Source organism: Notolepis coatsorum, assembly GCF_963971535.1.
Source record: "Notolepis coatsorum genome assembly, chromosome: 14".
In the NCBI taxonomy this organism is placed as follows: domain Eukaryota; kingdom Metazoa; phylum Chordata; class Actinopteri; order Aulopiformes; family Paralepididae; genus Notolepis; species Notolepis coatsorum.
This window is the reverse complement of record NC_140178.1, coordinates 89,066,307-89,093,705: the sequence shown is the minus strand read 5'-3', so window position 1 is coordinate 89,093,705 and position 27,399 is coordinate 89,066,307. Positions and strand designations below refer to the sequence as shown.

The 27,399-nt window shown below is 47.8% G+C and overlaps 1 protein-coding gene across 1 annotated transcript in view; it reads left to right on the top strand.

Moving 5' to 3' along the window:
- LOC311240628 (microtubule-associated serine/threonine-protein kinase 1-like) overlaps positions 1-27,399 on the top strand; it is a gene marked incomplete at both ends in the record, with an annotated part of 155,423 nt that overhangs the window by 20,509 nt on the left and 107,515 nt on the right. Inside the window, one exon of the mRNA XM_084329200.1 lies at positions 9,894-9,925. Coding sequence (XP_084185326.1) covers positions 9,894-9,925 — 32 coding nt within the window. The remainder of the gene's footprint in view (positions 1-9,893; positions 9,926-27,399) is intronic.

The window sequence follows — 27,399 nt, the reverse complement described above, 5'->3', positions numbered from 1 at the left end:
ATCATTAAGTCGGCTCTCAACATCCTTCTCCACACCCCCTCTGCTCATAAGGCATCTTCTCCTGGGCTCCGACGGCTCAGGGTCAATTAACCTGATCAATGAAGGACAAAGTAAAAGGGGATCAATAAGTTGAATATTCAGTCGTCCTTGTAAACAGGGATTAGTGTCTGTTAACATGTAAACCCACAGGGGGCGGGGCTTAGTCATAACCTAATGGCTCTTTTCGGATGTTACTTAAAGGAACACGCCAACTTTTTGGGAAATTCACTTATTTGCCATCTACCCTGGAGTTAGACAAGCAGATGCATACCCTTTTCTTCTCTGTGCGTGCATTAGGCTTAGGGAACAGCCGCACCGTTAGCCTAGCTTAGCGTGATTCACTGGAAGTAGGTGTGCCAGTGTAGCCTAGTTCCCAACAGTCACGAAAGACACTCCAAATACTACTCCAAAACGTTCCTGTAAACATATTGTACCACGTGGAGAAATAAAATAAAAACTGTGACATTTTCATTTTCTAAGCAGATATATAGCCTACTGTTACGTGTGGGGTCTGTATGTGCCTTGATCAGGCGTTCCCAGTGTGATGTGTTATGTCTAGCTGTAGTTCCCTGTCCTGGTTTTGTAGTCCTTATCGTTTTCCCTTCCAGGTGTACCCATTTGTAATCAACCCAGGTGTGTCTGGTCTCGTCATTCCCTCATGTATAAGTGTTCTGTCTTCCCCTGTGTCTGACGCTGATCCTGTCTGTGTAGTGTGTGTTATTGTCTGTCGTTACTTTAGTTTATTCTTCATTTCATTCACGGTAATTATTTCATTAAATATTTATTATAAAACTACTTTGACTGCCGTCTCCTCTGTGTTGCATTGACTCGACTGCGCCTAGGCAGCAGTGGTTCGGCAAAAAATAGGCCGACATTTGCACTGTAATGACTGAAAGGAACGAGTCGCTGAAGCAAATTGCTACCTGTGCAACCCAATGGAGAATAAAAACTCGGAACCACTATTTTGTGCTTGCGTTTGCCATATACGATATACTGCAAAATAAATGCCTTTTTTCGTTTTTTAAAGTTAGATTAAGACCTTGCAAGGGTAGACTTACTTAAAACTGCTGTATGATCCTCTTGACTTAATTGCTGCAGCGTTTGGAGCTGTCAAACAAGCACAACCACCAAACTTTCAGCAGGCCAACTGCGCTCAATGGGTCTCATTCCCGAATATTTTGTCTTGGAAGACTTATCTTGGAACCGACTGAGACAGAATCAATGACAAGTTCACTCTGAGTCCCCAACGTGCTGGGAATATGTCTTAAGTGGCTAAAACTATCTGAGCTGAGATATCTGCATTGGGGAATGGCACCAGTCTGAAACATGAACACGCATCCCTGTTCAGGTAATTTGCATACAAAACAACGCCTCCAGAGCTCCTTATAAGGCAACTAATGATGCAGCCATGTGAAAATGGACGCGGAAGCGCTTTGCGACCCATCGAAATTAGATTAGATTAATTGTATTGTCATATATAGTACAAGCTCAGTGCACCTGCCGCAGCGCGTGCGCACACACACACGCACATGCGCAGTACTGTATAGCCTATGCGCGTAATCAATGAACGCAGTATAGGCTTATTATTCCATTAATTACTTGTTTCATTAGGAGAGCAGCAAAGACACACTGCGCTGCCCGCCCCTGTAGATACTATATGCTCTGCCCTACGTACAGTATAAGTACAGTCTGTACTTATACTGTACGTAGGGCAGAGCATATATATAGTATCTACTAAATCCTAATGAAACAAGTAACTAGAATAATATAAGCCTACTGTTCATTCATTAGACACGTAGGCCATACTGGCGCACACAAGACTTGTTATGGAATATTAATGCAGTCTATTTCCACGCGATTAGCTTTAGTTCTTATTTATTTATTTATTTATCCACTGTCATTTGCAGTGTTGGTGTACTAGGCTACATAGTGTATTTCAATATCTGTTTTATTGATTAATGATACATTTGAAGGAATGCAGGTTTATAGCTATATCAAACAAAGGTCTGTCCCATTGTACCAATCAATGCATGTTTGTATGTAGACACATGTTGTGTGCATGTTGCGTGTGTGTGTGTATATCAATCATAAGTGTGCTCCTCAGCACTCTTAAATTCTGCTCTCAGCCACGGCCAAATCCGATCTCAGGAAAATTTGGGGAATCACGCTACTAGCGCTAATATATCAGAAATCTGCCTGAGAGGAAATTTTTTGTCGTAAATCCGTTCGGGAATGAGATCCAACGGCTCTTGTGCGAGCGTGAGCCCATTATAATTACGCTCCTGTTGGGTCGTTGGGTTGGTCAGAGTCATTAATGGCTTCAGTGGATAACCCCGATCACCTGCATTTAAGTGATATTTTAATTACAGATACCCCAGTAATAACATTACAATAGAATTAAATACAATTAGGCCTGAATGAGTCGTGCGTTCCTCCTGGCCACCGGCAACGACATGAAGCCAAATGCGCATTGCAGATTATCTGTACATTGACCGAGTGGAATCCCGTTCTATTCACATAACTGAATTTGTTTATTGATGGAGCTTTGACAGCTACATGGGTACAGTCTATTGCTCTGATGATGTTGGGTAACCTGGCGGTGTAAAACCCTCTCTTGACCTCGGCATGGTGTTATTATTGATATAATGGGTATTGTATGTAGTTGGGGGTTGGGGAAATTATGACATCCAACACTGCATGCATAATCCTGCTCATGGAGGGTTGGGAAATGCCTGATCCATCTCCAATCTCACGCTGGACCGTGCCGGTGGGGGACTTGAATGTGCATGGGGATGGCATTTGTGCGTTTTGTTCCACACTCCAATTTGGGTCCCAAATTGTGGTACAAATCAAGGAGAATGTGTCTCGGTAGCGGACTCTACTTATGTTCTCTCTGCAAATAGACTGCTATATCTCTGAAAACAGCTCCCAGCGGAGCGCACCCTGTGACAAGTCTTCCGATAACGCAAGATAAAACAGTCTGCATTCATTTGGAAAGACCTATTCCAAATGCTATTTATAGGGTTTGACAATAATTATACTAATGTCTCTATTTTACAATTAACTATAATTAATTATGAGTCATACCGAACACGTCAGTGTTTAAACTAATGCATGAAAGCTTATTCCGTCTGTTGCAGTTTTCCTATTCTACCGCTTGGTGCCATGTACGCACGGTCGGAGCTGTGCGTAGATGTACGCACAATCTCAAGCACATGTTCATGTTGATAAATCCCACACTTTGCTTAGAAATGATCGTACACACGGTTTACACACATATCTGTGCGTACGCAGCATTGATAAATGAGGGCCCTGGTCTCTTGTGTGTGCTTTGATGGATTTTGGTTGGTTTTCATCGTTGGGCTCCCTCGCTTCGCTGGTGTTTTGGGGTTTCCTTGCGTGGGGGGCTCGCTGCTGCTTCTGCTGTGTTCCGGGGTCGTCTCGGACCGTCCGTGGTGCTGCATGCCTTCTCATTTGACCGCTGTTGTGTCTGTCTGCTTGAGTGTTTGGAGTCGTGGCTCCTTTGGCGTGGCTGCAGGTCCTGGGGCGCGTGACCTGTAGTTTCATCCGTGGAGTTTGTGGGTAGGGGCATGGGATTCGCTGGTTTCCTCGTGGTGGTGAGGTCGCCGGAACCCGGGGAGATGGGGTGGCCTGCGGGGGTGGCATTCCCGTCGCTGTGCATGGCGGTGTGAGTGGTGCGCGGGCTGTTTCTGTTTTCCTTCGGTCATGACATGCTTTATCAGGGGGGGTGTCTTGGATGGGGATGTGGTGGGGATTGATGTGTGGGGTGTTTGGGGGACTGGCTCTTCCGTGGGGGTTCACATGCCTTCGAACAATACTGTACTTATTGTACTTATTTTATGCCTATTCTTATGTCTGCACGTTTACGTTGCACTACTTTTATACCTATTCTCATGTCCGCATTTTATACATTGTTTTTATTCTGTCAACTGTATGGTGATTTTATGCCTATGTTCATTTTATACGATTTGCTGTGGGGCACTTTGGGCTGCGGTCCATGTGTGAAAGGTGCTATATAGATAGAGTTATTAATATTTATCATTATTATATTGTAAAAAGATTTATGCATTGAAATGTCTAAGTCTCGACGACATTGAAAATGAGGGTGACCTCAATTGTCCTTTTCGAGAATAAATAAAGGTTTGAATTGAATTAATTGAATGAGTGTGTGTGTGTGTGTGGTTTGCAGGTCCAATGTCAAGCCTGTATCCTTCTCTGAAAGGACTCTTTGTCACATATTTTACCTTGCTGTCTGAATGAGACTGACCTCATTATTGAGTTACTTGAAATACATGTGACAAAGGGAGGTGTGTTGAAGAACAGCTTAGTATTATCTCAAGCTTAAGCTAATAATTGCATTGACTGGTGGTTTCCTGTCTGTTAATAGCATGTTAGTTGCCCCCTGTGTGACAGCTGGGTGTGTGTGGAACAGCTAATGGACTAATTACAGACACACACCTACAAGAGAACTGGAGCAGTGTAGATCAGAGTAACGGGGATAGGTCGGTGGAAGAAGCAATGTGGTTGTACATCAATTAAAACACATTCAGGCTGGAGTTCCCCAACTGGACAATGGCCAGGACATTTTATATATATAAAAAAAAAGGCAAAACACAAGACTTGTCAATGGCTCTCACTGTAACTCCTAACTAACTTATGGAACGTCCGGTCCGCTGTCCAGCTTAGCGGTTAAGACAACCACTTTACAGGGTGTGCTCCTTCCCAGCTTGGTCCATCTGAGGTGAGTTGATCCGGAAGTCTCCAGTGAGCTCTTTAGTCCACAGCAAAGACACCCCAACTGAGCCTAGCTATCCATTGTTCTTGAGGAGCAGGAGCTAATGAGCTTAAGTGGTGTAAGTTAAGCTAACAAGCTCAAGTGAAGGCAGCTGTTTGTCCACAGGCCAGCGTGGTCATAGACATGTATAGAGTGAGCGCGTCTGCAACATGCTGTTCCTCATGGCCAGATGATCTTCTTCTACAACGTGTGCAGGGGTAGTTCTTGTGTGTATACTGCCACCTAGAGGCTCTGATTTATTCTGTAACAAGGTTGCTGATCCCCATCACTCTTTCCGCTAAGTGGCAGTAATGCGGGAAGATTCTGTGTTTCGAACCGCCAATGAAACTGAGGGCGCTTTCACATAGTTTTGGTGGACTCTGTGCAGACTCTGTGCGGTTCGGGGGTGAAGTTGCAACATTGTTGCATTCTTCATTTGGTTCATCTGCATTCACATTGCAATTTGTCAAGCGCACTAAACTTTCTGAACAATGTCACACGGTCAAAAAGGGCGCTCGTCTATTGGACACAATAGAGTGGAAATGTGTGTGTGTGACTGTGAGCCCTAACGTGTGCGCGCGCGTGTGTGTGTGTGACTGCAAGCCCTGTCTGACTCCAGATCAGCGGAGGCGTCACAATTTTCAGTCGGTGGTAGGGTGACCAGGTGTCCCGCTTTTGGTTGTACTGTCCCACCATTTGACCGAATGTCCCACGTCCCGCATATTGAGAAAATGTCCCTCTTTTCGAAGCAAAAAAAAAAACATGGGTCTAAAAGCCCCTCCCTACAGTAAACGTAGCAACCCGCCTCTTGTCCACACACATTGCTCTGCTTGTGACGCTACCTCATATCGCAGATCTGATTGGTTAGGTAGTAATTTAGCGCTCTGCTTGTGAGAGTCGTGACTCACTTCCTATATTTGGTCCGCGTTTGGTCCGATGAAGCGAACCAAGACCTACGTTTTCAGGCGGACCAGAGTTTGCGTGTTTGGTCCGCACCAGAGTTCGACTGAGCATTCACACCACCCCAAAAAAAGCGGACTATCCGAGAAAACAAACTCTGGTCCGATAGTCCGGACCAAACAGCTCTGGTGTGAAAGCACCCTAAAATGAGGAAGAAGAAGTGTTGTTCTCTGAATAGTTTAGAATTGGCCTCTAATGGCACGGTAGCAGTGGCGAGTCCCGTTGTACTGTAGATAGGAAGTGTCTAGCTTCAATCTCTTTGGGAGCTGCCTATTGTCCTCCCAGTTGCCATTGGCTACAACCAGCAGGCTGGAATGTAGTGGTTCTCTATAACCTTAGTCTCTCAGCCACTCAGCCTATTCATTTCATATCCCTTTTCTGCCAAAGACTGCATCATTCTAAGTCAGAAAAATAAATAAAATGTTGAAAAGTCTTTGTCTCGAACTTGGTGTCAACCACATTTGGTCTTGGTCTTGCATGGTCTCATGTGGGTCCTGTCTTGGTTTAATCTGGGATCGGTTTTGTTTTGGTCTTGTATTGGTCTAATCTGGGTCTTGTCGTGGTCTTGTCTTGGTCTTCTTTTGGTCTTGAATGGGTCTTGGTCTTGTTTTAGTCTTGTCTGGGTCTTGTCTTTGTCTTGTATTGGTTTCATCTGTGTCATGGTCTTGTTTGGTCTTGTATTGGTATTATCTGTGTCTTGGACTTGTCTGGGTCTTGGTCTGGTCTTGGTCTGGTCTTGGTCTCGCCTGGGTCTTGGTCTGGTCTGGTCTTGGTCTGGTCTTGGTCTTGGTCTTGTCTTGTCTTGGTCTGGGTCTGGTCTTGGTCTCGTCTGGGTCTTGGTCTTGGTCTGGTCTGGGTCTTGTCTTGGTGTAGATACAGTGCCTAGTTGCTGTTCTCTCAGAGGCTCTCAGCAGCTTCTATTTATTACTGTGACTGTGTGCTGCTCACTGTTCTCTCTGGTTCACGCAGCATCGCATTATCTCTCCTTTTCATCAATCCAGAGAGTGACAGTGAACCTTGTTGTGTTATGGTTTGTAACCGACCCCAATCGCACAACACAAGACAGGTATAAGAGTAAGCCAAAACAGGGCAAATATTTATTATAGAACAAAAAGCGGCACAGTCCCTTTAAGGGAGAACACAAAAACACTAGAGTCAAGGAAATATGGATAATGCGGCACTGTGCCTTTAAGAGGCGAACAGGCTAAGGGACTAAGGCTAAGGGCCAGGGCTAAGGGCCAGGGCTAAGTGTCAGGGCCAGGACCAGGGGCACTGGAGAGGGGGACAGGGACAGAGGCCCGGAGAGGCGGGCTGGAGACAGGGACAGAGAACAGGGTTAAGGCCTTGGACAGGGCGAGGGCCAGAGCTGCTTACAGGGATGAGGACAGGGTTCCGACGGCGGAGGCCGGGCACGGGGACAGGGGCCCGACGGCGGAGGCCTGGCACGGGAACAGGGGCCTGACGGCGGAGGCCTGGCACGGGGACAGGGGCCCGACGGCGGAGGCCTGGCACGGGGACAGGGACCCGACGGCGAAGGCCTGGCACAGGGACAGGGGCCCGACGGCGGAGGCCTGGCACGGGGACAGGGGCCCGACAGCGGGGGCCTGGCACGGGGACAGGGGCCCGACAGCGGGGGCCGGGCACGGAGACAGGGGCCCGACAGCGGGGGCCGGGCACGGAGATCCTCCTCCTCCTCCTCGGATGCTGCAGACGGGCAGCGCAGAACAAAGGGGGTCCCAGGGGACCGGGATGGGAACACGCCGTCCTCCCGTGGAATACTAGGGAGCGACGACGAGCCTCACCCCAGGAACGAGGATCACGAAGAGACGCCTTCCTCCCGTGGAATCGGGAGCGATGGCGAGCCGCCTTGACGTCTGGAGTGGGAACACTGGAAACCTCCCGTAGAGAATTAGAGAGCGAAGACGGCGTCCCACTCCAGGCAAACGGCGACAGGTGGTGATGGCTGGGCCGTCGTCTCACGCCGGAGACGCGGCAGGTGATGGTGACGTACAGAATGGTAACGTACAGCACTCCATGAACACAGAACGACCCGACCAGGACTGGAAGGGAGGTCCAGGTATATAAAGCCCTCTGGGGCGCTAATCACAAACTATGACAGCTACGTGAAGGTAGTCCAAGGGTGGGGGCTGGTGAAGGAGAGTAGACAGGGAAAAATCTCGCAAGGGTGGGGGCTGGTGAAGGAGAGTAGACAGGGAAAAGCTCAGAGAACAGGCGAATCCTCACATATTGGTTCATGAATTCACAGGTTAAGGTTACAGTGAGTATTTGTTTGTGCTTGCTAAGAATATTACATTTACAACCCTGTCTATATGGCATTGTGTTTGGAAGAGTAGATTTACAGACACATTCTTTATTCGGAATAACCCCTTGAGATGTAGCATCTCGTTTTCGAGGGCTCCTAAAACACAGCTGACAGACAGAGCCCATCACACACACACACACACACACACACACACACACACACACACACACACACACACACACACACACACACACACACACACACACACACACACACACACACACACACACACACACATGCATACACACAGCAGAAGGCTTAGGCTGCGGTCCTTCTGATTGCAACAATAGAAATGGAATATTCAAAGTACATGCATATATGTACCTTTGTGATATTATATGATCTAATATTCTAATGCAGGGATCCTGTATCTCCAAAGGAAACAGGTCAGGAGTGGTTGTTGTCCAAGGGTGCTGTTATTCTTGACTTAAATTGTCATTTAGATTTGGGTTATTATCCCTGTAATGAAAACCTCGACATAAACTACACTTGTGAAAATCGATTCTGGTCGTTCAATATCCAACCTAAAACCTTGCTGCGTGGTATAACTTATAGATTTTAGTGTCTCAATCTATATTTTCTTTGCAACTGAAAATCATTTAAACACAGCAGAAAGTTAGCGAACAAGGACACCTGGCTTAGCTCACGCATCCTGTTTCAACGCAGAGGTGGGATAGATCCAGTGTATGTGACTGACAGCTGAAATGCGACGCATCAATGCATCAATAATGGATTCTCTCGTTTGAAATGAATTAATTTATGTCGGAGAGCGACGCATTCATGCAATCAATGTGACCGCGGCTTTAGATCCAAGGCTGAGGCTCCAGGCGTGAAACATAAAAGCAAGCTGGGGTGTGTGTGTGCATCACAGTGTGTGTGTGTGTGTGTGTGTGTGTGTGTGTGTGTGTGTGTGTGTGTGTGTGTGTGTGTGCGTGTGTGCGTGCGTGCATGCGTGTGTGTGTGTGTGTGTGTGTGTGTGTGCGTGTGCGTGTTTCTCTCTCTCTACCCCTCACTCTTTCACACTCTCCCTCCCTCTTCTTTTCTCTCCCAGGGTGCAGGTTGTTCTGTTTTAAGAGCCAGGCTGTGCTTAGCGTGAGATCTGGCATCTCTCTCACACTACTCTCATTCAATGCACAGAAAGAGTCTATTACAATGTCCCTTATCTGTCTGTCCTCAGGGGGACAGCGGGGTAGAAGGACGGACAGGATGTCATTGGGGGACAGAAGGATGGACAGGATGTCTTTAGGGGACAGTAGGATAGAAGGATGGACAGGATGTCTTCAGAGGACAGTAGGATATAAGGATGGACAGGATGTCTTTAGGGGACAGTAGGATAGAAGAATGGACAGGATGTCTTTAGGGGACAGTAGGATAGAAGGATGGACAGGATGTCTTCAGAGGACAGTAGGATATAAGGATGGACAGGATGTCATTGGGGGACAGTAGGATAGAAGGATGGACAGGATGTCTTTAGAGGACAGCAGCAGGATAGAAGGACGGACAGGATGTCTTTAGAAGACAGCAGGATAGAACGACGGACATGATGTCTTTAGGGGGCAGTAGGATATAAGGATGGACAGGTGGACAGGTTGTCCAATACATCTAAGCACTTCTGCCAGTTATATAGCTCCACTGAATATATTTCATAATACAGTATATTGTATAGTATAGTTTATTGTTAATGTGCTGCTGTCTTTTCTCTTACCACTAAAATGAATGTGAATCTGTCAGTACCTGATCTCTCTATTTCTTCTTTTCTCTTTGTGTTTCTTCCAGAAGGATCTGCCCCTGCCCCGCAAGAACAGCAGGTAAGTCCTTCCTTCCTTTCCGCCTCCTTCCGCCACCGGGTCACACAGTGGTTGGAGCCCAGCCTCAAAACGGCCTAAGGTCCTGAGGTAGAAAAACGCCGCTTTTGAGTACCCGACTAGAAAAACAAAACAATGAACCTTCTTGAAAAACAAAAACCTACAGAGGTGTTCTATAGACTCACAGGAACCGTGTAAAAGTGTCCAAATAGAGAAGAAATAGCAAAATAGCTCCCCCCCAATAAAATCCCCCAGTTAAAGTCAAGAGGACAACACAAAAGACAAGACAGACAAGACATTTCCTCCTCCCCCTCCCACGAGACCGCCGGACTCCCCCGAACAAGCACCCCAACCCCGCTCAGCCGCACACGGTGGTCCTGACCTTCTCAGCTGCTGCGAACCACAGGTCAATCCCAGCCTGCCCCACCCCAATCACCTGCGCCGTGGATATCTCAAGATAAATCACATCCAACAGTGTTAGGGACCAGTTAATCACTGTGAGCTTCTCAGGCTCCTTCCATCTCAATGCTATTAGCTTCTTCGCTGCTGTGACGCCCGCTAGGACAACCCTTTTTTGTTGTACGGACGCGGGTAGTGTTGTTATATCGTTCAGGAGTAGCGTAACAGCTGTGAATGGGATAGTTAAGCCACACAGATCTGAAAGTTTGTCCGTTATTGACCTCCAGAAGCGGGCTACTGGTGGGCAATCCCAATACATATGCATATAAGTGCCAGTGGCCCTTTGAGAGCACAAAGTGCACCGAGAGTCGGTTACCAGTCCCATAGCAAATAGCTTCCTAGGTGTAAGATAGGTCCTATGAATATAATTAAAATTAATTTGCTGGTGATTGGGGTTGCGGGAAGACAATGCCACATTTGCCCAAACATCATCCCAGTCAAACTTGGGGTCCAACTCCGGGATATCCCCACGCCAGATTGTATCCAATGATACATTTTTATATGTGGATTGAATTAAGAGCGTATAAAAGTCTGAGACAAACCCTCTGGAGGTCGTCCTGTCCACTATGAGCCTGAGGAAGGGGTGTGGGTGCAAAGCTTGAGCCCACGGCACGCCATGCGCCCTCAGCGCTGACCTTAGTTGAAGGTAAAGAAAGAAGGACTCGCCGGGAAGATTATAAAATTATTTTAAGTCCTGAAACGCTCGAAGGCCGTTCTTATCATAAATATCCTCCAGAGTATGAACTCCCCTCCTTTGCCATTGAGGAATACTAACCGGCTTGTGCCCAACAAGTAGTTGCTGGTTATTAAAAATTGGAGAGTCCAGGTGCCATGAGCATTTAATCGCACACGACTTCTGTACATTACGCCATGTTTGGATCAAGTGAGTTATGATCGGTCCATACCTCAGTCGGCATTTTGAAATAGGGACAGTGGAGTACACTACATCCTGCAATCTTAGCGGTGAGACCGCCGCCACTTCTAAGGAGCGCCAAGATACAGCATCTACAGGGTCTAGCCAGCACATCAGAGGTCTCAGTGAAAAGGACCAGAAATAAAGCTTAAAATCAGGGATTGCGAGGCCCCCATCTTGTTTCCTACGTTGAGTGGTAGCTCTTTTGATTCTCTGGCGTTTGTTATTCCAGATAAACTTAGATACCATCGATTGTACCTTGCGCCAGTGGTCTATTGGAGGGGGCAGGGGGAGCATTGAGCTAACAAAATGTATCCTAGGCAGGACGTTCATTTTGATTATGGAAGCCCGGGCTTGTAAGGAGTTAGGAAGGGACGACCATCTGTCTAGATCCTGGCGTATTTTATCATAAGTACCCGTGAAGTTGTACTTAGTAGTTTGACTTAGCGTGGGGAATATCTCTATGCCTAAGTATTTAAAATGTTCCACTATGGGGATATCAGCTGGTAGTTGCACCGCCTTGGCCAGCTCATTAAGAGGTAGGCAGGCTGATTTGTTCCAGTTAATCTTAAAGCCTGACAATTTACCAAAGTCGTCGATTATTCCCAGTAATTTTGTGGCCGACTGGGAGGGGTCATCCATAAAAATCAGTAGGTCATCTGCATAGAGAGCAATTTTGTGTGGTGTATTATTGACCATTATGGGGACGATGTCCTCCGATTGCCTAATAAATTGGGCCAATGGTTCGAGGGAAAGCGCGAATAGTCCTGGGCTCAGAGGACAACCCTGTCTAGAAGATCTGGAGACTGGAAAAAGTGTGGAACAGTTTTTGCCTGTCAGTATCATTGCCGACGGCGAGGCATACAGGACTTTAATCATATGAATAAAATTCTTTCCAAGACCCATAACCTCAAGTACCTTCCACAGGTATGACCATTCTAGTCTGTCAAACGCCTTCATGGCATCCAAGGACAGAACTGTGGACGGAGCTGTATTGTCTTTACTGTTATCGACTACATGCAACAGCTTCCTAAGATTATCTGCAGCCAGGCGCCCCGGGATAAAACCAGTTTGATCGCAGTGTACCAATACCGTCATAAACCTCTGCAGGCGGCGGGCCAGCACTTTGGCAAACACTTTTAGATCGGCCCCGAGAAGACTCAAGGGCCTATAGCTACCACAATCATTGGGATCTTTATCCTTCTTGAGAAGTAAAGAAATCAATGTCATGTTGACATCTCTTGAGAACTCCCCTTGTTCGATAGTGTAATTGATCATATCGAGCATCAATGGACCCAATTGGTCCCAGAAAGCTAAATATACCTCGGGTGGAATCCCATCCCAGCCTGGTGCCTTACCCCTTTGCATTTCAGCAATCGTCTCCCTAAGTTCCATAAGAGTGATCGGTTTCCCCAGTTCCTTCGCCTCTTCCTCAGAAATGTGGGGTATCTCAAGCCCGCCAATGAACGATTCAAATTTAGAGTTATCGAAATTAACCTCTGAGCTATATAACTGTGAGTAAAACTCTTTAAAAGTGTCGTTGATCTTTTTCGAATCAGTAGTGACTGTTCCCTGTCGCGTCTTGATCGAAGGGATATCCGAGAAATGATTATTCAAGCGTATTTTCATTGCCAACAGATGGCTAGGCCTGGAACCGTGAAAGTAGTAATTTTGCCTTGTCCTATGTATCAAGAACTCAGACTGTTGTTTAAATATGGAGTTTATTTCTTTCTTGACTATCTTGTGTTGTGTGTTTAGTCGTTCATTATAGTTAGTTTGCAAAGATGCGTATAGGTCCGCGTATAATGTTTCCAGTCCTTCTAGTTTTTTTGACCGGAATTTATGCAAATTGGAGGCGAAAAGTGTGACATGACCCCTGATAAATCCCTTCAATGCGTTCCACAGGACCCTAGGGTCTTCGACTGTGCCGACATTGATCTGCAAGAATTCAACTAGTTTACTCCTGAACTCAGTACAGAAATCATCGTTCTTTAATAAGGTTGAGTTAAAACGGCATCTGGGAGCTCTCGTGGAGAGCCTGCCAAAGGTTGCCATAAGGAAAATCCCCTTGTGGTCCAAGAGAGCTAGGGGAACCAATGAGACGTCGAAACTATCAAACATATTAGGGGACGCGAATGCATAGTCTATTCGGGAGAAGGTTTTGTGTCTGGCTGACAGGTGAGAGTAATCCTTGAGGGTGGGATTGGATATGCGCCAGAGGTCTGCGAGCCCCGTGTCCTGGGCCCACATCCTGAGGGCCTTAGAGAACTGTTTTTGGTCGCTTGTTTCAGAGGACCCGGACCTATCCATCTCCGCATCCCAGCACGCATTAAAATCGCCACCCACAATGAGAGCATATCCAGTAAGTTCCAACATATTCTTTGTGATTGTATTATAGAACGCTGAATCAAATGTGTTAGGGGCATACAATGCTATTATTGCCATCTTCCTATGAGAAAACTCAACTTTTGCTATAGTAATCCTTCCCTCTGTGTCCGACCACACATCCAGGACTTTGATATCACGGTTACGTCTTGTAACTATAACGACTCCTTTTGTCTTATTGTCGGCTGAGGATGAGGAGATAACGTGATATTGTCGATTTGCTAGCCTTGATACATCACCCACCAATAAATGCGTCTCACTAAGGAGAGCAATGTCAATATTTCTTCTCTTCAATAACCAAAGGACACTGGCACGCTTGTGTGGGGCGTTAAGACCCCCTGCGTTCCAAATTAAAATATTCTATTTAGCCATGGTCGAATTTGTCTAAATGCGTGGAGAACATACCAGTGCAGCCAGGCTGAGGACAGAGGCGCTGATCCAGGCGGGCCCAGACGGTCAATCCCAAGAGTTCAGAGGAGGAACAATTACACACATATAGGACAACAGTACAGAAAACACAGAAAAATACCACCCCAGTTACAACCCCCCCTACTTCTACTCTATACCCTAACCCACCCATCCTAATATTAACCCTCCTATACCTACTCTCCAATCCTCTCCCTATGCTCCATCCACTAAGGATGGTCATCTTCCTATCGTTTCCCACTGGAATCATGGATCCAATAAGACGCTCTCCACTCCGACCCCCTCTCTAGATAAAACCCTGATTAAACCCCCCACTAGTCCAAGAAACAAAAATTTAAAATAAAAATAAAGTTATTGGTCAAGGTGCAAGCATTCCACAGTCCCTCTGGTCAGGCACAAATGCTGGAATGACAAAATCCTATATAAGAATAGAAGTAAACACCTTCATTAACCCGGGGGTAGTAATAAGCTATACCTGACACAACCTGTTATTATATATTGCATATATATATATAACCTTCAACGACCGGAGCCTAAGGCTCAAAAACAGCCAACCCCCGTCTAGACAAGGAAAACAACAGATCAACCGAAGGTGTTACTAGCGAAAACAAACGTGAGCCTTGGCCCTAATATGAGCCAACTATAAGGGAAAAATTAGCTATTATTATATAATAACTCAACGTCATCCCTGTAACCAACTACTTCTGAATCTGCATATCAACGTCGCAATGCTATAGCACAAATGGATAAAAGAACATTTTAAAAATTAAAGCATACCAGAAGATAGTCTAAGGCAGGACCCGATCACAGTTAAATTGTGCAAACAGATGTCATTTAAACAGCAACAATAAAAAAAAAAGTGAATGGTCAATGTAACTGAGGGGTACAATTCCCTGACTGTATTGATAAGTATGGTATCATTAAACCACTACCGATTGATGTACTTTAACTTCTGGCCATCCAGTACACGATATCTAAGTATGATGAACACTTTCCCACATATGAAATCAGGTCCACACAAATATAACAGGCGAAGGTTTAATATAGCAAAAGGTATATACAACATTCACTTAATTACATTTATGATTTGAATGCACTTGTAAGGCAAATGAGTATTCGTAGGCAAATCAACACTGAATGTCCAATCTCTGGTTACGCAGGAAGCAAGTATACAACCTGGTTCTTTAGGGAAACTATAGCGATGGTACTTAAGGATTATAGCGGGATACTAAAGGGGTCCTGCTGGTTGTAAGTCAGTAAGGGGGGGGGGGGGTTTGGAGAGCCGTCAGCTGCATCCCATCTGGCCAACGATTCCTGGGGAGAATTCAGGTACAGAAAACAGTGTCCGCAGGATCTTGATCCACAGATGAATACACTTGGGCCCTCTTGTAGACGGTAGCTGAAGGTCCACAACGAAGGAGAAGCGAGGCGGCCTCGGTCTGGGTTGAGCGCCGTCTCACCTGGGCTCCTCTCGGGGGTAATTCCAACACTCACTGGCGTTGGCTGTTATCCGCTCCACAAATCAAAGCACCCAAAGCAAATAGATATTCCATGCCGTATAGGCTCAGCAGTCGTCCGGGTAGGTAATCCAATGTGCAGGTCCACTCGTCCTCGCCCAGAACTCCTCGGATGAAAGCACCACGCGTGGTCTGCCCAGCCTGGTTAAGACTCTAGATAACGCGAGGAACGATGGGGGTGCTGCTCACTTTAGAACTTTAACCGAACGATGCACCATACATAATAGACTATTATTACTTAATAGAAATACGTCCCACTCGACGGTACAGTGCCAAACTATGACAATTCAGCTATGAATTTACACGAGGTCTCAATGCCTATTCTGGGGCCAAAATAGGCCATACTGCACCACACGTGGGTCGTGGGTGAGGCTTCACGTCTGTTACTAGGTTGGAGGGTAAAGGACTAATGGACTAAAAGAAAGTTCTACTTTACTTGCGCCCTATTTATATGCACGGTGAACAAATAGTACCATTCGTATTTCGGTAGCCGTATTCCTACGCGGAACCGGGGCTAGTTGGGACATGTTCGTCGGCACTATTGAACTTGACTCAAGGGGCCTGTCTGCTGGCGCCAGGTTCTTGTCCAATGAGAGAATGAACTATTATGGGCTGTAGTAGACTAAAGGGATATTCAGTGTATATGTACAAAGAATATACAAGGGATATCAAACGATATACAAATACTATTAAATATATATCCATAAATAAATATATATATTCGGTTTAATCTGATCCTTCACAACAGCCGCCCCCTAATTAGTCCCACCTAATTAGCTAAGCAGAGACAGATTAACCGCACTGTCTACCACTCAAGGTCCGCTGTAAGGGTCAGTCAACTCACAAAGTCATGGGGTCATGGTCGTCATCGATAGTGTCTGGGAGTCTTGGCAGTTCTATTAGCCTCGCCACGGGTCGTGTGTAAGTTCGCCCTTGGACGAGCACTTCAGCTGCTCGGACCTTGCCATCGGCACCGGTGATCACTTTGCTTACGCGGCCAGCCGGCCACATAGCTCTGGGTAGTGACTGGTCGATAATCATGACGACTGTTCCTTCTGTCAAATTGTCTCTCTCTTTTACCCACTTCTGGCGGGTCTGTAGAGACGGTAGATAGTGGAGTAGGAAGCTATTCCAAAACTTGTCAGCCAGTACTTGACTGTACCTCCACATTCTTCGGCCGTTCGCTTCTTCAGGCCTGTACATTGTCTGGGGTAGCGCGGGGTCCAGCCGCCCCATCAAGAGTGTGTTGGGGGTAACTGGGTCGACATCTGCTACATCACTTGAGACGTAACCGAGGGGCTTGGAGTTCAATACTCCCTCGATCTCCGTGAGGACTGTCATTAGGACTTCTTCCGCCACAGTCTGGGCCCCAAGCACGGCGTACAGGGCTGTCTTTATAGAACGTACTTCTCGTTCCCAGGTTCCACCGAAGTGGGGTGCGTTCGGGGGATTAAACTGGAAGTCAATCTGGGATGGAGCGAGGTGGGTCTTAAGTTCTGGGCCCATAGCTTGGAAGCTCTCTCTCAGCTCTCTTTCTCCGCCTTTGAAGTTTGTCCCGTGATCAGACAACAATGTAGACGGTTTTCCTTTCCGCGATGTGAATCTTCGGAAGGCCATAAGGAATGAGTCTGTGCTCATGGTTGGAAGGAGTTCGATATGTATCGCTCTGGTGGTCATGCATTTGAATACAATACCCCACCGCTTCTCGGTTCCTCTTCCTTTCTTTATATACAACGGGCCAAAACAGTCAATGCCTGTGGAGTGAAAGGGCTTGTCGCCGAGTCGGAGGCGACAGGGAGGTAGGTCAGCCATCCGGGGTATGCTGGGCTGCGCGCGCCACTTTCGGCAGTCTAGACAGGTTCGCTGGAAGCGTCGCACTGCTTCTCTCCCTTGAAGTATCCAATAGCGACGTCTGATCTCCGCGAAGACTCTCTCTGCGCCTGCGTGGTGCACATCCTCGTCGTATTTCTTTATGATCAGCTCTGTGACCTTGTGTCGGCTGTTCAAGACTATCGGGTACTTAACGTCATCCGGTAGGTCGGGGGCTCTCCGCAGACGACCACCCACTCTGATGAGATTATGGGCGTCACTCTCGGGTGCCAGGTGGAGCAGTCTGCTGTCTGATGGGACGGGCTTTCCTCCCTGTAGACAGTCTAGCTCATCGGGGAACGAGTCTCTCTGGGCTCGTTGTAGTAGAAGAAGTTCTGCTTCTTCGTAGTCAGCTGCTGAAATGTCAGTGGTGGGCTGAATCTCTGGGTGGTGCCACAGGAATGTCTTTAGCTGCGCACTCTGTAGGGTGAGGCAATCATCTATGTTGGGGTCTGTGGAGGCGACTGTGCTCAATCCACAGAACATAGGTTTCTTGTTTTCAGCCTCCTCTTTACTCGCTTCCCGTGGGGTGGGCGTAGGCCACTCTTCTTCCGGGAGCTTGAGGAACTCTGGTCCGTCACTGTAGATGTTGTGACGGGTGAGGTCATCTAGGGACATTCCCCGGGTGATGACGTCAGCTGGGTTGTGTTTGGTGTCCACATACCGCCAGCTTGCTGCTTCTGTTAACTCTTGAATCTCTGTGACTCTGACTCCCACGAAGACCTTGTATCTGCATGAATCAGACTTGATCCATGTGAGTACTGTCGTAGATTCTGACCACAAGATTGTTCTTTGCACCGGGATGGTGAGTTCACGTTGGATTAACGTGGCTAGATGCGCTCCTGCTAGGGCTGCGCAGAGCTCTAGACGCGGGATAGATTGTTGCTTTCGTGGGGCTATTCTTGAGCGAGCCAGGATGAAAGCGGTGTGTATCTCTCCTCCCTTCTCTTGGGCACGCAAGTAGGCCACAGATCCATAGGCTACTTCGGAGGCGTCGCTGAAGACGTGTAGATCCATCTTGCATGTCTCTGGCCTCACTGTGGGTGGGAAGTAGCTGCGGCGTATGTTGACGCCTGGGAGTGAGCAGAGTTCCGTCTCCCACTCTCTCCATGTGGAGGCAAGGTGTGCGGGTATTGGGTCGTCCCAGCCCTGGTCCTTGTCCCATAGTGCTCGTACAATCATCTTTGCCCTGGTGGTGTAAGGTAGAATACATCCCAACGGGTCATATTGTCTGGCGAGTGTTCTGTACACACTCCGTCTGGTGGTCGGTATCGCCGTCGACCTTCCCTGCTCCGTGGTCAGGGGTTTGTGTCTATAGTGGAGCGAGTCTGTTTTGAAGCGCCAGACTAGTCCTAGTGTCATTTCTTGGGCTTCTCCTGGGATGGTCGTCATCCAGGTCTTGCTACTGGCTGCCTTGTCCGCGGGGGAGAGGCTGCGCAATACTTGCGGGTCGCTGCTGGCCCACTGCCTGAGATCAAAGCCGCCTTTGATCAGGGAGGCGCGTAGCTTGAGTAGGAGAACCTCGGCTTCTTCTTGGGTCGAAACGCTTTGTAAACAGTTGTCCACGTAGAAACTGTTCTTCACACTGTGTCGGACCTCTTCATCTGCTGCTGGGTCCTCTGCGACGTGTTTCTGCAGTGCAAATGTAGCACAGCACGGGCTGCATGTGGTTCCGAAGGGGAGGACTTCCCATTGGTAGATGGCTGGGTGCTCATCTCCGATCCTCTCTCTCCATAGGAACCGCAGTAGGGGCTTATCCTCCTCCACTAGTCTCACCTGCAGGAACATCCCTTTGATATCCCCGCTGATAGCCACCTTGTCCTGGCGGAAGCGTAGTAGCACGCCTAGTAGAGAGGGGCCGAGTGTGGGGCCGGGCAAGAGCTCTTTATTCAGATTCTGGGATCCGATCTGGTAGCTGCAGTTAAACACAATGCGATCCTTGCCGTTGTGGTGGACCTTGTGGTGCGGCACGTACCATGATTCGGTCGTCTGATCGGCCTCTTTAATGTCAATCTTCATTACGTGTCTCGCTGTGATTAGCTTCTCAATCTCAGCGCGGTACACACTCTCTTGAGCGGGGTCTTTGGCTAGGCGCCGCTCTGTGTTCAATAGATACCGCTCCGTAGCTTCTTTCGTGGCGTGAAAGGTGGGCATTCCCTCTCGCCTCAGGAGTGGAGTTGCGTATCTCATCACTCCGCCGACTGTGACTCTCTTTGTCCCTTGCTCGAGGAGGTTTATGGCGTAAATGTCTTCTTTAGAACGAATGTCTTTCTTTTCGTTCTTAAAGGGCATTGTCTCTAGTGTCCATAGCCTCTCGACATGCTGCAGGAGAGTGGTGTCTTCTTCTGTCACTCTGGAGTGGAGGCAGCTAGTGGCTGCTGTTCGGTTGAGAGATTTAGCGAGGGGGCCTTGTAATGTCCATCCTAGGCGGGTCTCGACTGCTGCAGGACAGCCTCTGGGTCCTGTATGGACCCGGTCTATCGGGACTATGAGGTCTGCATGGTCGGAGCCTATCAGCAGGGTCGGGGTGGCGCCGTCTATGAGCGGGATAGGTAGTTGACGCAGGTGCACATATTTATCCATCAGCTTGGCGATGGGGTAGGTGTACTGTGATAGTCCTATTTCTTGGCTGGTGAAAGCATTTGTAATCCTATACCGTCTCTCTGGCTGCCCGCTTGCTGCGATAGTGAAGGAGACATTCTCGCCTTTTATCGTCTTTAAATCTCTTCTTATTGTCCGAATCGTCATCTGGTTCTCGCTCCCCCGCAGTCCCAGCTGGGCCGCAGCAGATGCGAGGAGAAGGGTCTTCTCTGACCCGTCATCAAGGACGGCGTAAGTGTCCATGACTTTATCTTGGTGGCTCAATGTTACACGGACTACCTTTAAGAGCACCTGGGCGCCGCTGCTGCTGGCGGGGTCAATGTACATGACACACTGCACCTCTTCTTTAGGCGGCACTCGGCTGCCATGTGACTGCGCGCACATCGGTAACAGCGCCTGTTGGACTTTATCCATTGACTCACTTCTTCTGCATTCATCTTCTTGAACAGGTCACATTGTGACAGCCAGTGTTCCTTCTCGCAGTACGGGCACACCATCTTCCACTTCTCTTTTCTCGAGGGGGTACTGTGGTTCTTACTGCTCGGTACTGATTCTGATTGGTGCATGACAGTCACTGATCTTCTTCCATCGTTTACTCTCCTAGGTCCCTCTCTGGAGCTTGGTGTGCTCCGCACGAATGTATCCAAGCGTAGGCTGCTGACTTCTCTCGTCAGGAAGTCGGCTAAATCGAGGAGGGATGGTTCGGGACCGTTAGGATCACGGTGGTCTCTTTGCCGCCTAAAGCGCTCTTGTCTGGCGGGCGGCAGCTTCTCTAAAATCCTCTCGACGTTAGAGTTGGCGTATAGCTCGTGCATACCCTTTTCTCGTTGCGCTCCCAGCATCCCTACCAGGGACTGCACTTTTATAGACAGGTCGTCTAGTGAGCGATTGTCTGTTGCTGGGGGTAGGCGGTCAATATGCCTTATCTCTTGGATTACGTAATCCCATATACGTCCATATCTCTGGTCCAGCGCTGCTAGAGCCGCGGTGTATGGGGTCGTAGAAGTGGCATAGGCTAGCGCTATATTGTGCGCTCGGGGTACTTTCAGGTGCTTCAGTAATATTGCATACTTGTGGCGTTCGTCAACGACATCCACCATCATTGTCTCTAAGCACATCCGGAGCTCCGTGTACTGTGCTCGATTCTCATGGGTGAAGTCTGGAAACGTCGGTGTGCCAATGTATGACGCCGTGGATGGCTGGCACATCGGTGAGCGTTGGGAGAGAGGCCTCCTAGGCGAGTCTCCTCTTGCGCCTCTCTGTGGGCTGGTACCGGCAGGGTACCATGGCCCGCTGGTCCAGGTGCTGTTCCTCGGGGCTGGTCGTGCGTCATGCTCACCCGTGAATAGAGTCGGGGGTCTGTAGCGCAGCGCCGCGGGGGTATAGCCTGGGCTGTACTGGACCTCCTGGTCCGGTGGAGTACTGTGCTGTCGTCGGGCTTGGTTCTCCTCCTCTCCCTCTTCTTCTTCTGTCAGGTCCTCTAGATCCTGTAGTCGTTTATTTAGCCTCTCCGCAGTGTATGCTGCTCCTTCCTTGTAGCTGGGTCTCGCTTGGACCGGTCGGGGAAGGGGGTCTGCGGGGGGTATAGGCTCTCTCTGGTGGTCAAGTTCAGGGTCGCTTGGTCGGTTAGGGGATGCTGCCCTTGACTGTTGTCTCGACGAGGCCCTTGAACCCCTGGCGGAGGGAGAGGGTGTTGCCCTGGTGATCAGCTGCTCCATTAGCTGCGCTTGTAGTCTGTCGCGCTCGGCTTGTAGTCTGTCGCGCTCGGCTTCGCGCTGGATGAGAGCGATGTCGCGCTCTGCTTCTCTTTGGGCACCGTCAGCGGCGCGCTGGGTGTCGGACCGGTCTCTTGCCATATTCTCTTCCGTCTGAAGGCGTCTCATCTCCAGGCGTATGTGCTCTTCTTCGCTCCGTTGCTGTGTTTGGAGTCGATCGCGTTCACCCTGAAGTCGATCGCGTTCACCCTGGAGTCGATCGCGTTCGGTAGAGGCTGTCAGGCTGACGAGGAACGCCTGTGACAGCATCCTCTCCGCCTCGCTGGGGGAAGACGCTTGTAGAGGTGAGCCGCTCCTGGCTGTCCTCGTTGGGGAGTCCTGGAGCTCTATCTCCTCGGCGCTCTCCTCATCTTGTTCCGTGCAGGGTTCCACCTCTGGAGGGTTGTCTTCCTCCCGGAGCTGGTCGGGGACTACTTCTTCGGTATTGGCGGGGGGTAAAGGCATGTCTGTTCCCTCCTGGTCCCCACCGTGAGCTTGGTCAGTTACATTAGAACCCACTAGGGCCTCTGTGGTCGGGGTAACCTGGTCGTTAAGGTCAGACATAATTTTACTTTCTACTTTTACCGCGTTTACCGTCTGTAGAAGGCTAGGTAGTTGACTGACAGCGTAATCCTCTAAATACTGAGGTGTCTGTCGTCTGCGCCGCGGGCGTTCTACGTTAGGAGGACCGTTTCGTGGAGTGTTCATCATAGGCCATTTCAATATTAATAACACTATATTAATATTACACTAGTTACCCTCCGGCTCGAAGGACCAATTGTAACTGAGGGGTACAATTCCCTGACTGTATTGATAAGTATGGTATCATTAAACCACTACCGATTGATGTACTTTAACTTCTGGCCATCCAGTACACGATATCTAAGTATGATGAACACTTTCCCACATATGAAATCAGGTCCACACAAATATAACAGGCGAAGGTTTAATATAGCAAAAGGTATATACAACATTCACTTAATTACATTTATGATTTGAATGCACTTGTAAGGCAAATGAGTATTCGTAGGCAAATCAACACTGAATGTCCAATCTCTGGTTACGCAGGAAGCAAGTATACAACCTGGTTCTTTAGGGAAACTATAGCGATGGTACTTAAGGATTATAGCGGGATACTAAAGGGGTCCTGCTGGTTGTAAGTCAGTAAGGGGGGGGGGGGGGTTTGGAGAGCCGTCAGCTGCATCCCATCTGGCCAACGATTCCTGGGGAGAATTCAGGTACAGAAAACAGTGCCCGCAGGATCTTGATCCACAGATGAATACACTTGGGCCCTCTTGTAGACGGTAGCTGTAGGTCCACAACGAAGGAGAAGCGAGGCGGCCTCGGTCTGGGTTGAGCGCCGTCTCACCTGGGCTCCTCTCGGGGGTAATTCCAACACTCACTGGCGTTGGCTGTTATCCGCTCCACAAATCAAAGCACCCAAAGCAAATAGATATTCCATGCCGTATAGGCTCAGCAGTCGTCCGGGTAGGTAATCCAATGTGCAGGTCCACTCGTCCTCGCCCAGAACTCCTCGGATGAAAGCACCACGCGTGGTCTGCCCAGCCTGGTTAAGACTCTAGATAACGCGAGGAACGATGGGGGTGCTGCTCACTTTAGAACTTTAACCGAACGATGCACCATACATAATAGACTATTATTACTTAATAGAAATACGTCCCACTCGACGATACAGTGCCAAACTATGACAATTCAGCTATGAATTTACACGAGGTCTCAATGCCTATTCTGGGGCCAAAATAGGCCATACTGCACCACACGTGGGTCGTGGGTGAGGCTTCACGTCTGTTACTAGGTTGGAGGGTAAAGGACTAATGGACTAAAAGAAAGTTCTACTTTACTTGCGCCCTATTTATATGCACGGTGAACAAATAGTACCATTCGTATTTCGGTAGCCGTATTCCTACGCGGAACCGGGGCTAGTTGGGACATGTTCGTCGGCACTATTGAACTTGACTCAAGGGGCCTGTCTGCTGGCGCCAGGTTCTTGTCCAATGAGAGAATTAACTATTATGGGCTGTAGTAGACTAAAGGGATATTCAGTGTATATGTACAACAGTGGAGGTTATTGCATGACTACTAGTGAGGCAGTGCTTCACTAGTATACATACTCGTAGACCAGGCCCATTGCAAGTTGCTGTACTCTGTCGTCTACTCTAAGCCATCCTAGGTTGTCAAAATAGGCAGGGGTGAGGTGGGTTTTAGGAGTAAGGTCAAGCAGTAGTCTAACCAGTTTGTTTTGTGATGTTTGTAATCTTGTTTTTAGTGCCTTTGAGGTGCTTTGGTACCATCTTCAAGGTATTCTTGTTTACCAGAGAGGAGATCCGGTACACAAATCTAGTTTGTTGGTTGACTTAGTTTTATTACATTGGATCCCATTTTGTCACAGGAAAGATTTTCCTCTAGGACGGAACCCAGGTAGGTAATTTCATCTTTCCTTTTCCTTGTCACCTTCACCTAATATGTTTTGATCTGGTCAGGTGTGCTGTCGCCTAATATTTTTTTATCTGGTCAGGTGCGCTGTCACCTAATATGTTTTGATCTGGTCAGGTGTGCTGTCACCTAATATTTTTTTATCTGGTCAGGTGTGCTGTCACCTAATATGTTTTGATCTGGTCAGGTGCGCTGTCACCTAATATGTTTTGATCTGTGTCTGGTTAGGTGTGCCATCACGCGTCACCTAATTATGTTTTCATCTGTCTGGTCAGGTGTGCCGTCACCGAATATGTAATTTTTTGCATCTGTGTCTGGTCAGGTGCGCCGTCACTGAATATGTAATTGTTTGCATCTGTGTCTGGTCAGGTGCGCCGTCACCTAATGTTAATATGTTTTCATCTGTGTCCACTGACCACTGACACACACAGTGGGGGATGTTTTAAAAATATATTTTTTGCTTCACCAAAAAATTTGGTCAGCAGCCGCCACTGATGTACAAAGAATATACAAGGGATATCAAACGATATACAAATACTATTAAATATATATCCATAAATAAATATATATATTCGGTTTAATCTGATCCTTCACAACAGTCAAGGTGCAAGCATTTCACCGTCCCTCTGGTCAGGCACAAAGGCTGGAATGACAAAATCCTATATAAGAATAGAAGTAAACACCTTCATTAACCCGGGGGTAGTAATAAGCTATACCTGACACAACCTGTTATTATTATATATTACATATATATACATAACCGACCTTCAACGACCGGAGCCTAAGGCTCAAAAACAGCCAAACCCCGTCTAGGCAAGGAAAACAAGACCTAGAAACACAACAAAACAGATCAACCAAAGGTGTTACTAGCGAAAACAAACGTGAGCCTTGGCCCTAATATGAGCCAACTATAAGGGAAAAATTTGCTATTATTATATAATAACTCAACGCCATCCCTGTAACCAACTACTTCTGAATCTGCGTATCAACGTCGCAATGCTATAGCACAAATGGACAAAAAAAAAAAAAAGCATACCAGAAGATAGTTAAGGCAGGACCCAATCACAGTTAAATTGTGCAAACATATGTCACTTAAACAGCAACAACAGCCAAAATACGTAAACATTAACGGGTCCCGAATGACTCGGTGCGGGCGATAGACATAGCATGCTAGTTAGCCCGAGGCTAGCGCGTAAGCTAGTGATTAATCCAGCCAGCTCGCTAGCTTTCATAGAGGCAACACACACGTACGACCATGAGGTCAGCATTAACAAGTAACAGAAGTCATTGGGATGCCCCGCTAGTTTGGATGGGCAATGGCCAGTTAGCCTGTTTGGGCATGACAATAAACATTTGTGAGTAGTCCGCCCTATCAATGTATTTAGGCCCACATCGCCACGTCACTCACCCGACACAGTTATCAAGCTACGGTCTCGGCTACCCCCCCGAGATACTCCTCCGCTTTAGCCAACGACCAAAATGATCAACGATCATCGCCCTTACACAGCACAGATAATCTTGCGGGGAAGAATAGCGTAGGCCTCAGGCCCAATTTCCATAGCCTGGCCATGACCACTTTGTATTCGCCTCTCTGTGCTTGAACCTCCGGCGTAAAGTCTTTGAAAATGGCCACTTTGTGATCGCCGAGACCGAGTTCACCCCTCCTGGCACGGGCCGACCGCATGATGAGCTCCCTCTGATGTAGCCTGTTTAGCTTAACAATGATGGGCCTCGGCTCCTTGTTCACTCCTGGACTGGTCTTGCCCGCTCTGTAGGCCGACTCGCACATGGGTGGGCTGGGGAGGACATCCTCCCCCAGTATCTTTTGCAACAACTCCGGCATGGTCTCCGAGAGACGACCTCCCTCACTGCCCTCCGGGACACCAACGATCCTGATGTTGTAACGTCTCTCCCGGGACTGCATTTATACAATTACCGTCTGTAGTTTGGCAACGTCAGCCTGCCTAGCCAGCAGGGAGCTCTCCAGACAACGCCAGCCTCTCGCCCTGTGTGGTAGTGAAAGGTTAACCTTCTGTAGTGTGGTAGTGAAAGGGTTAATCTCTCTCTTGCTTGTTCTTGTAGCTTTTCAACCCCCTCTCTATATTGCTCTTTTCTTAATCCCTCCTCTCTCTCTCTCTCTCTCTCTCTCTCTCTCTCTCTCTCTCTCTCTCTCTCTCTCTCTCTCTCTCTCTCTCTCTCTCTCTCTCTCTCTCTGTCTTATTATCACTATTTATTTCTATCTGTTTCTCTCAATGTGTATCTCTCTCTCTTCTTCTTAATCTCTCTTTCTTGTTCTTACCCCTGTAGCGTTTCAATAATTTTATATTTTTTTTAGTAATCCATCCTCTATCTCTCTCTTTCTCTCTCTTTCTCTCTCTCTCTGTGTCTTATTCTCTCTACCAGTTCCTCCCTCTCTCTATCTCTCAAAGATTCTCTCAGTCACTATATCAAAGTGTCTCTCTCTTTCTCCCATTCCCTCTACAGTATGTCTCTCAGGGTTGTGTTGTACAGCAGAGACTGATAAAGATGTTGATCAAGTTCATGAGGCTGTTCTCAGGCTATTCTCGGTCCTGGCTCCACAGTGGTGGAATGAACTCCACACCACAGTCAGGGCAGCTGAAACCCGGCCAATTTCCTGCTGTTGACTAAAAACACACCTCTTCAAACAATATCTGAAATATAATAATATCTGAAGAAGAAAAAAAATATGAAAGAAATAATAATAATAAAGAATATTTACTAACTCTAACCTTTTCACTATTGTGTACCCTAATACTATTCTACTATTCTACCTATTCTATCTTGCTAATGTGTCTATACTACTATGCACTCGATATTATTAATCAAAGTTGACTATACAAATCCTTAGTCAGGGACAGGCCCAGTGTGTGTGGATGGATGTGTATGTGCTTGTTTCTGTGTGTATCAGTGGCTCAGTAGGTAGAGCGGGCGTCAGGAAGGTGATCTGAAGGTTCCCTGTTTCTGGCTCCTCCTGGCAGCGTGTCTAAGTGTCCTCGAGCAAAGACCCTTGACCCCTAACTGCTCCCGACGAGCAGGCTGTTGGCACCTCGCATGGCTGCCTCCAGCGTCACTGTGTGA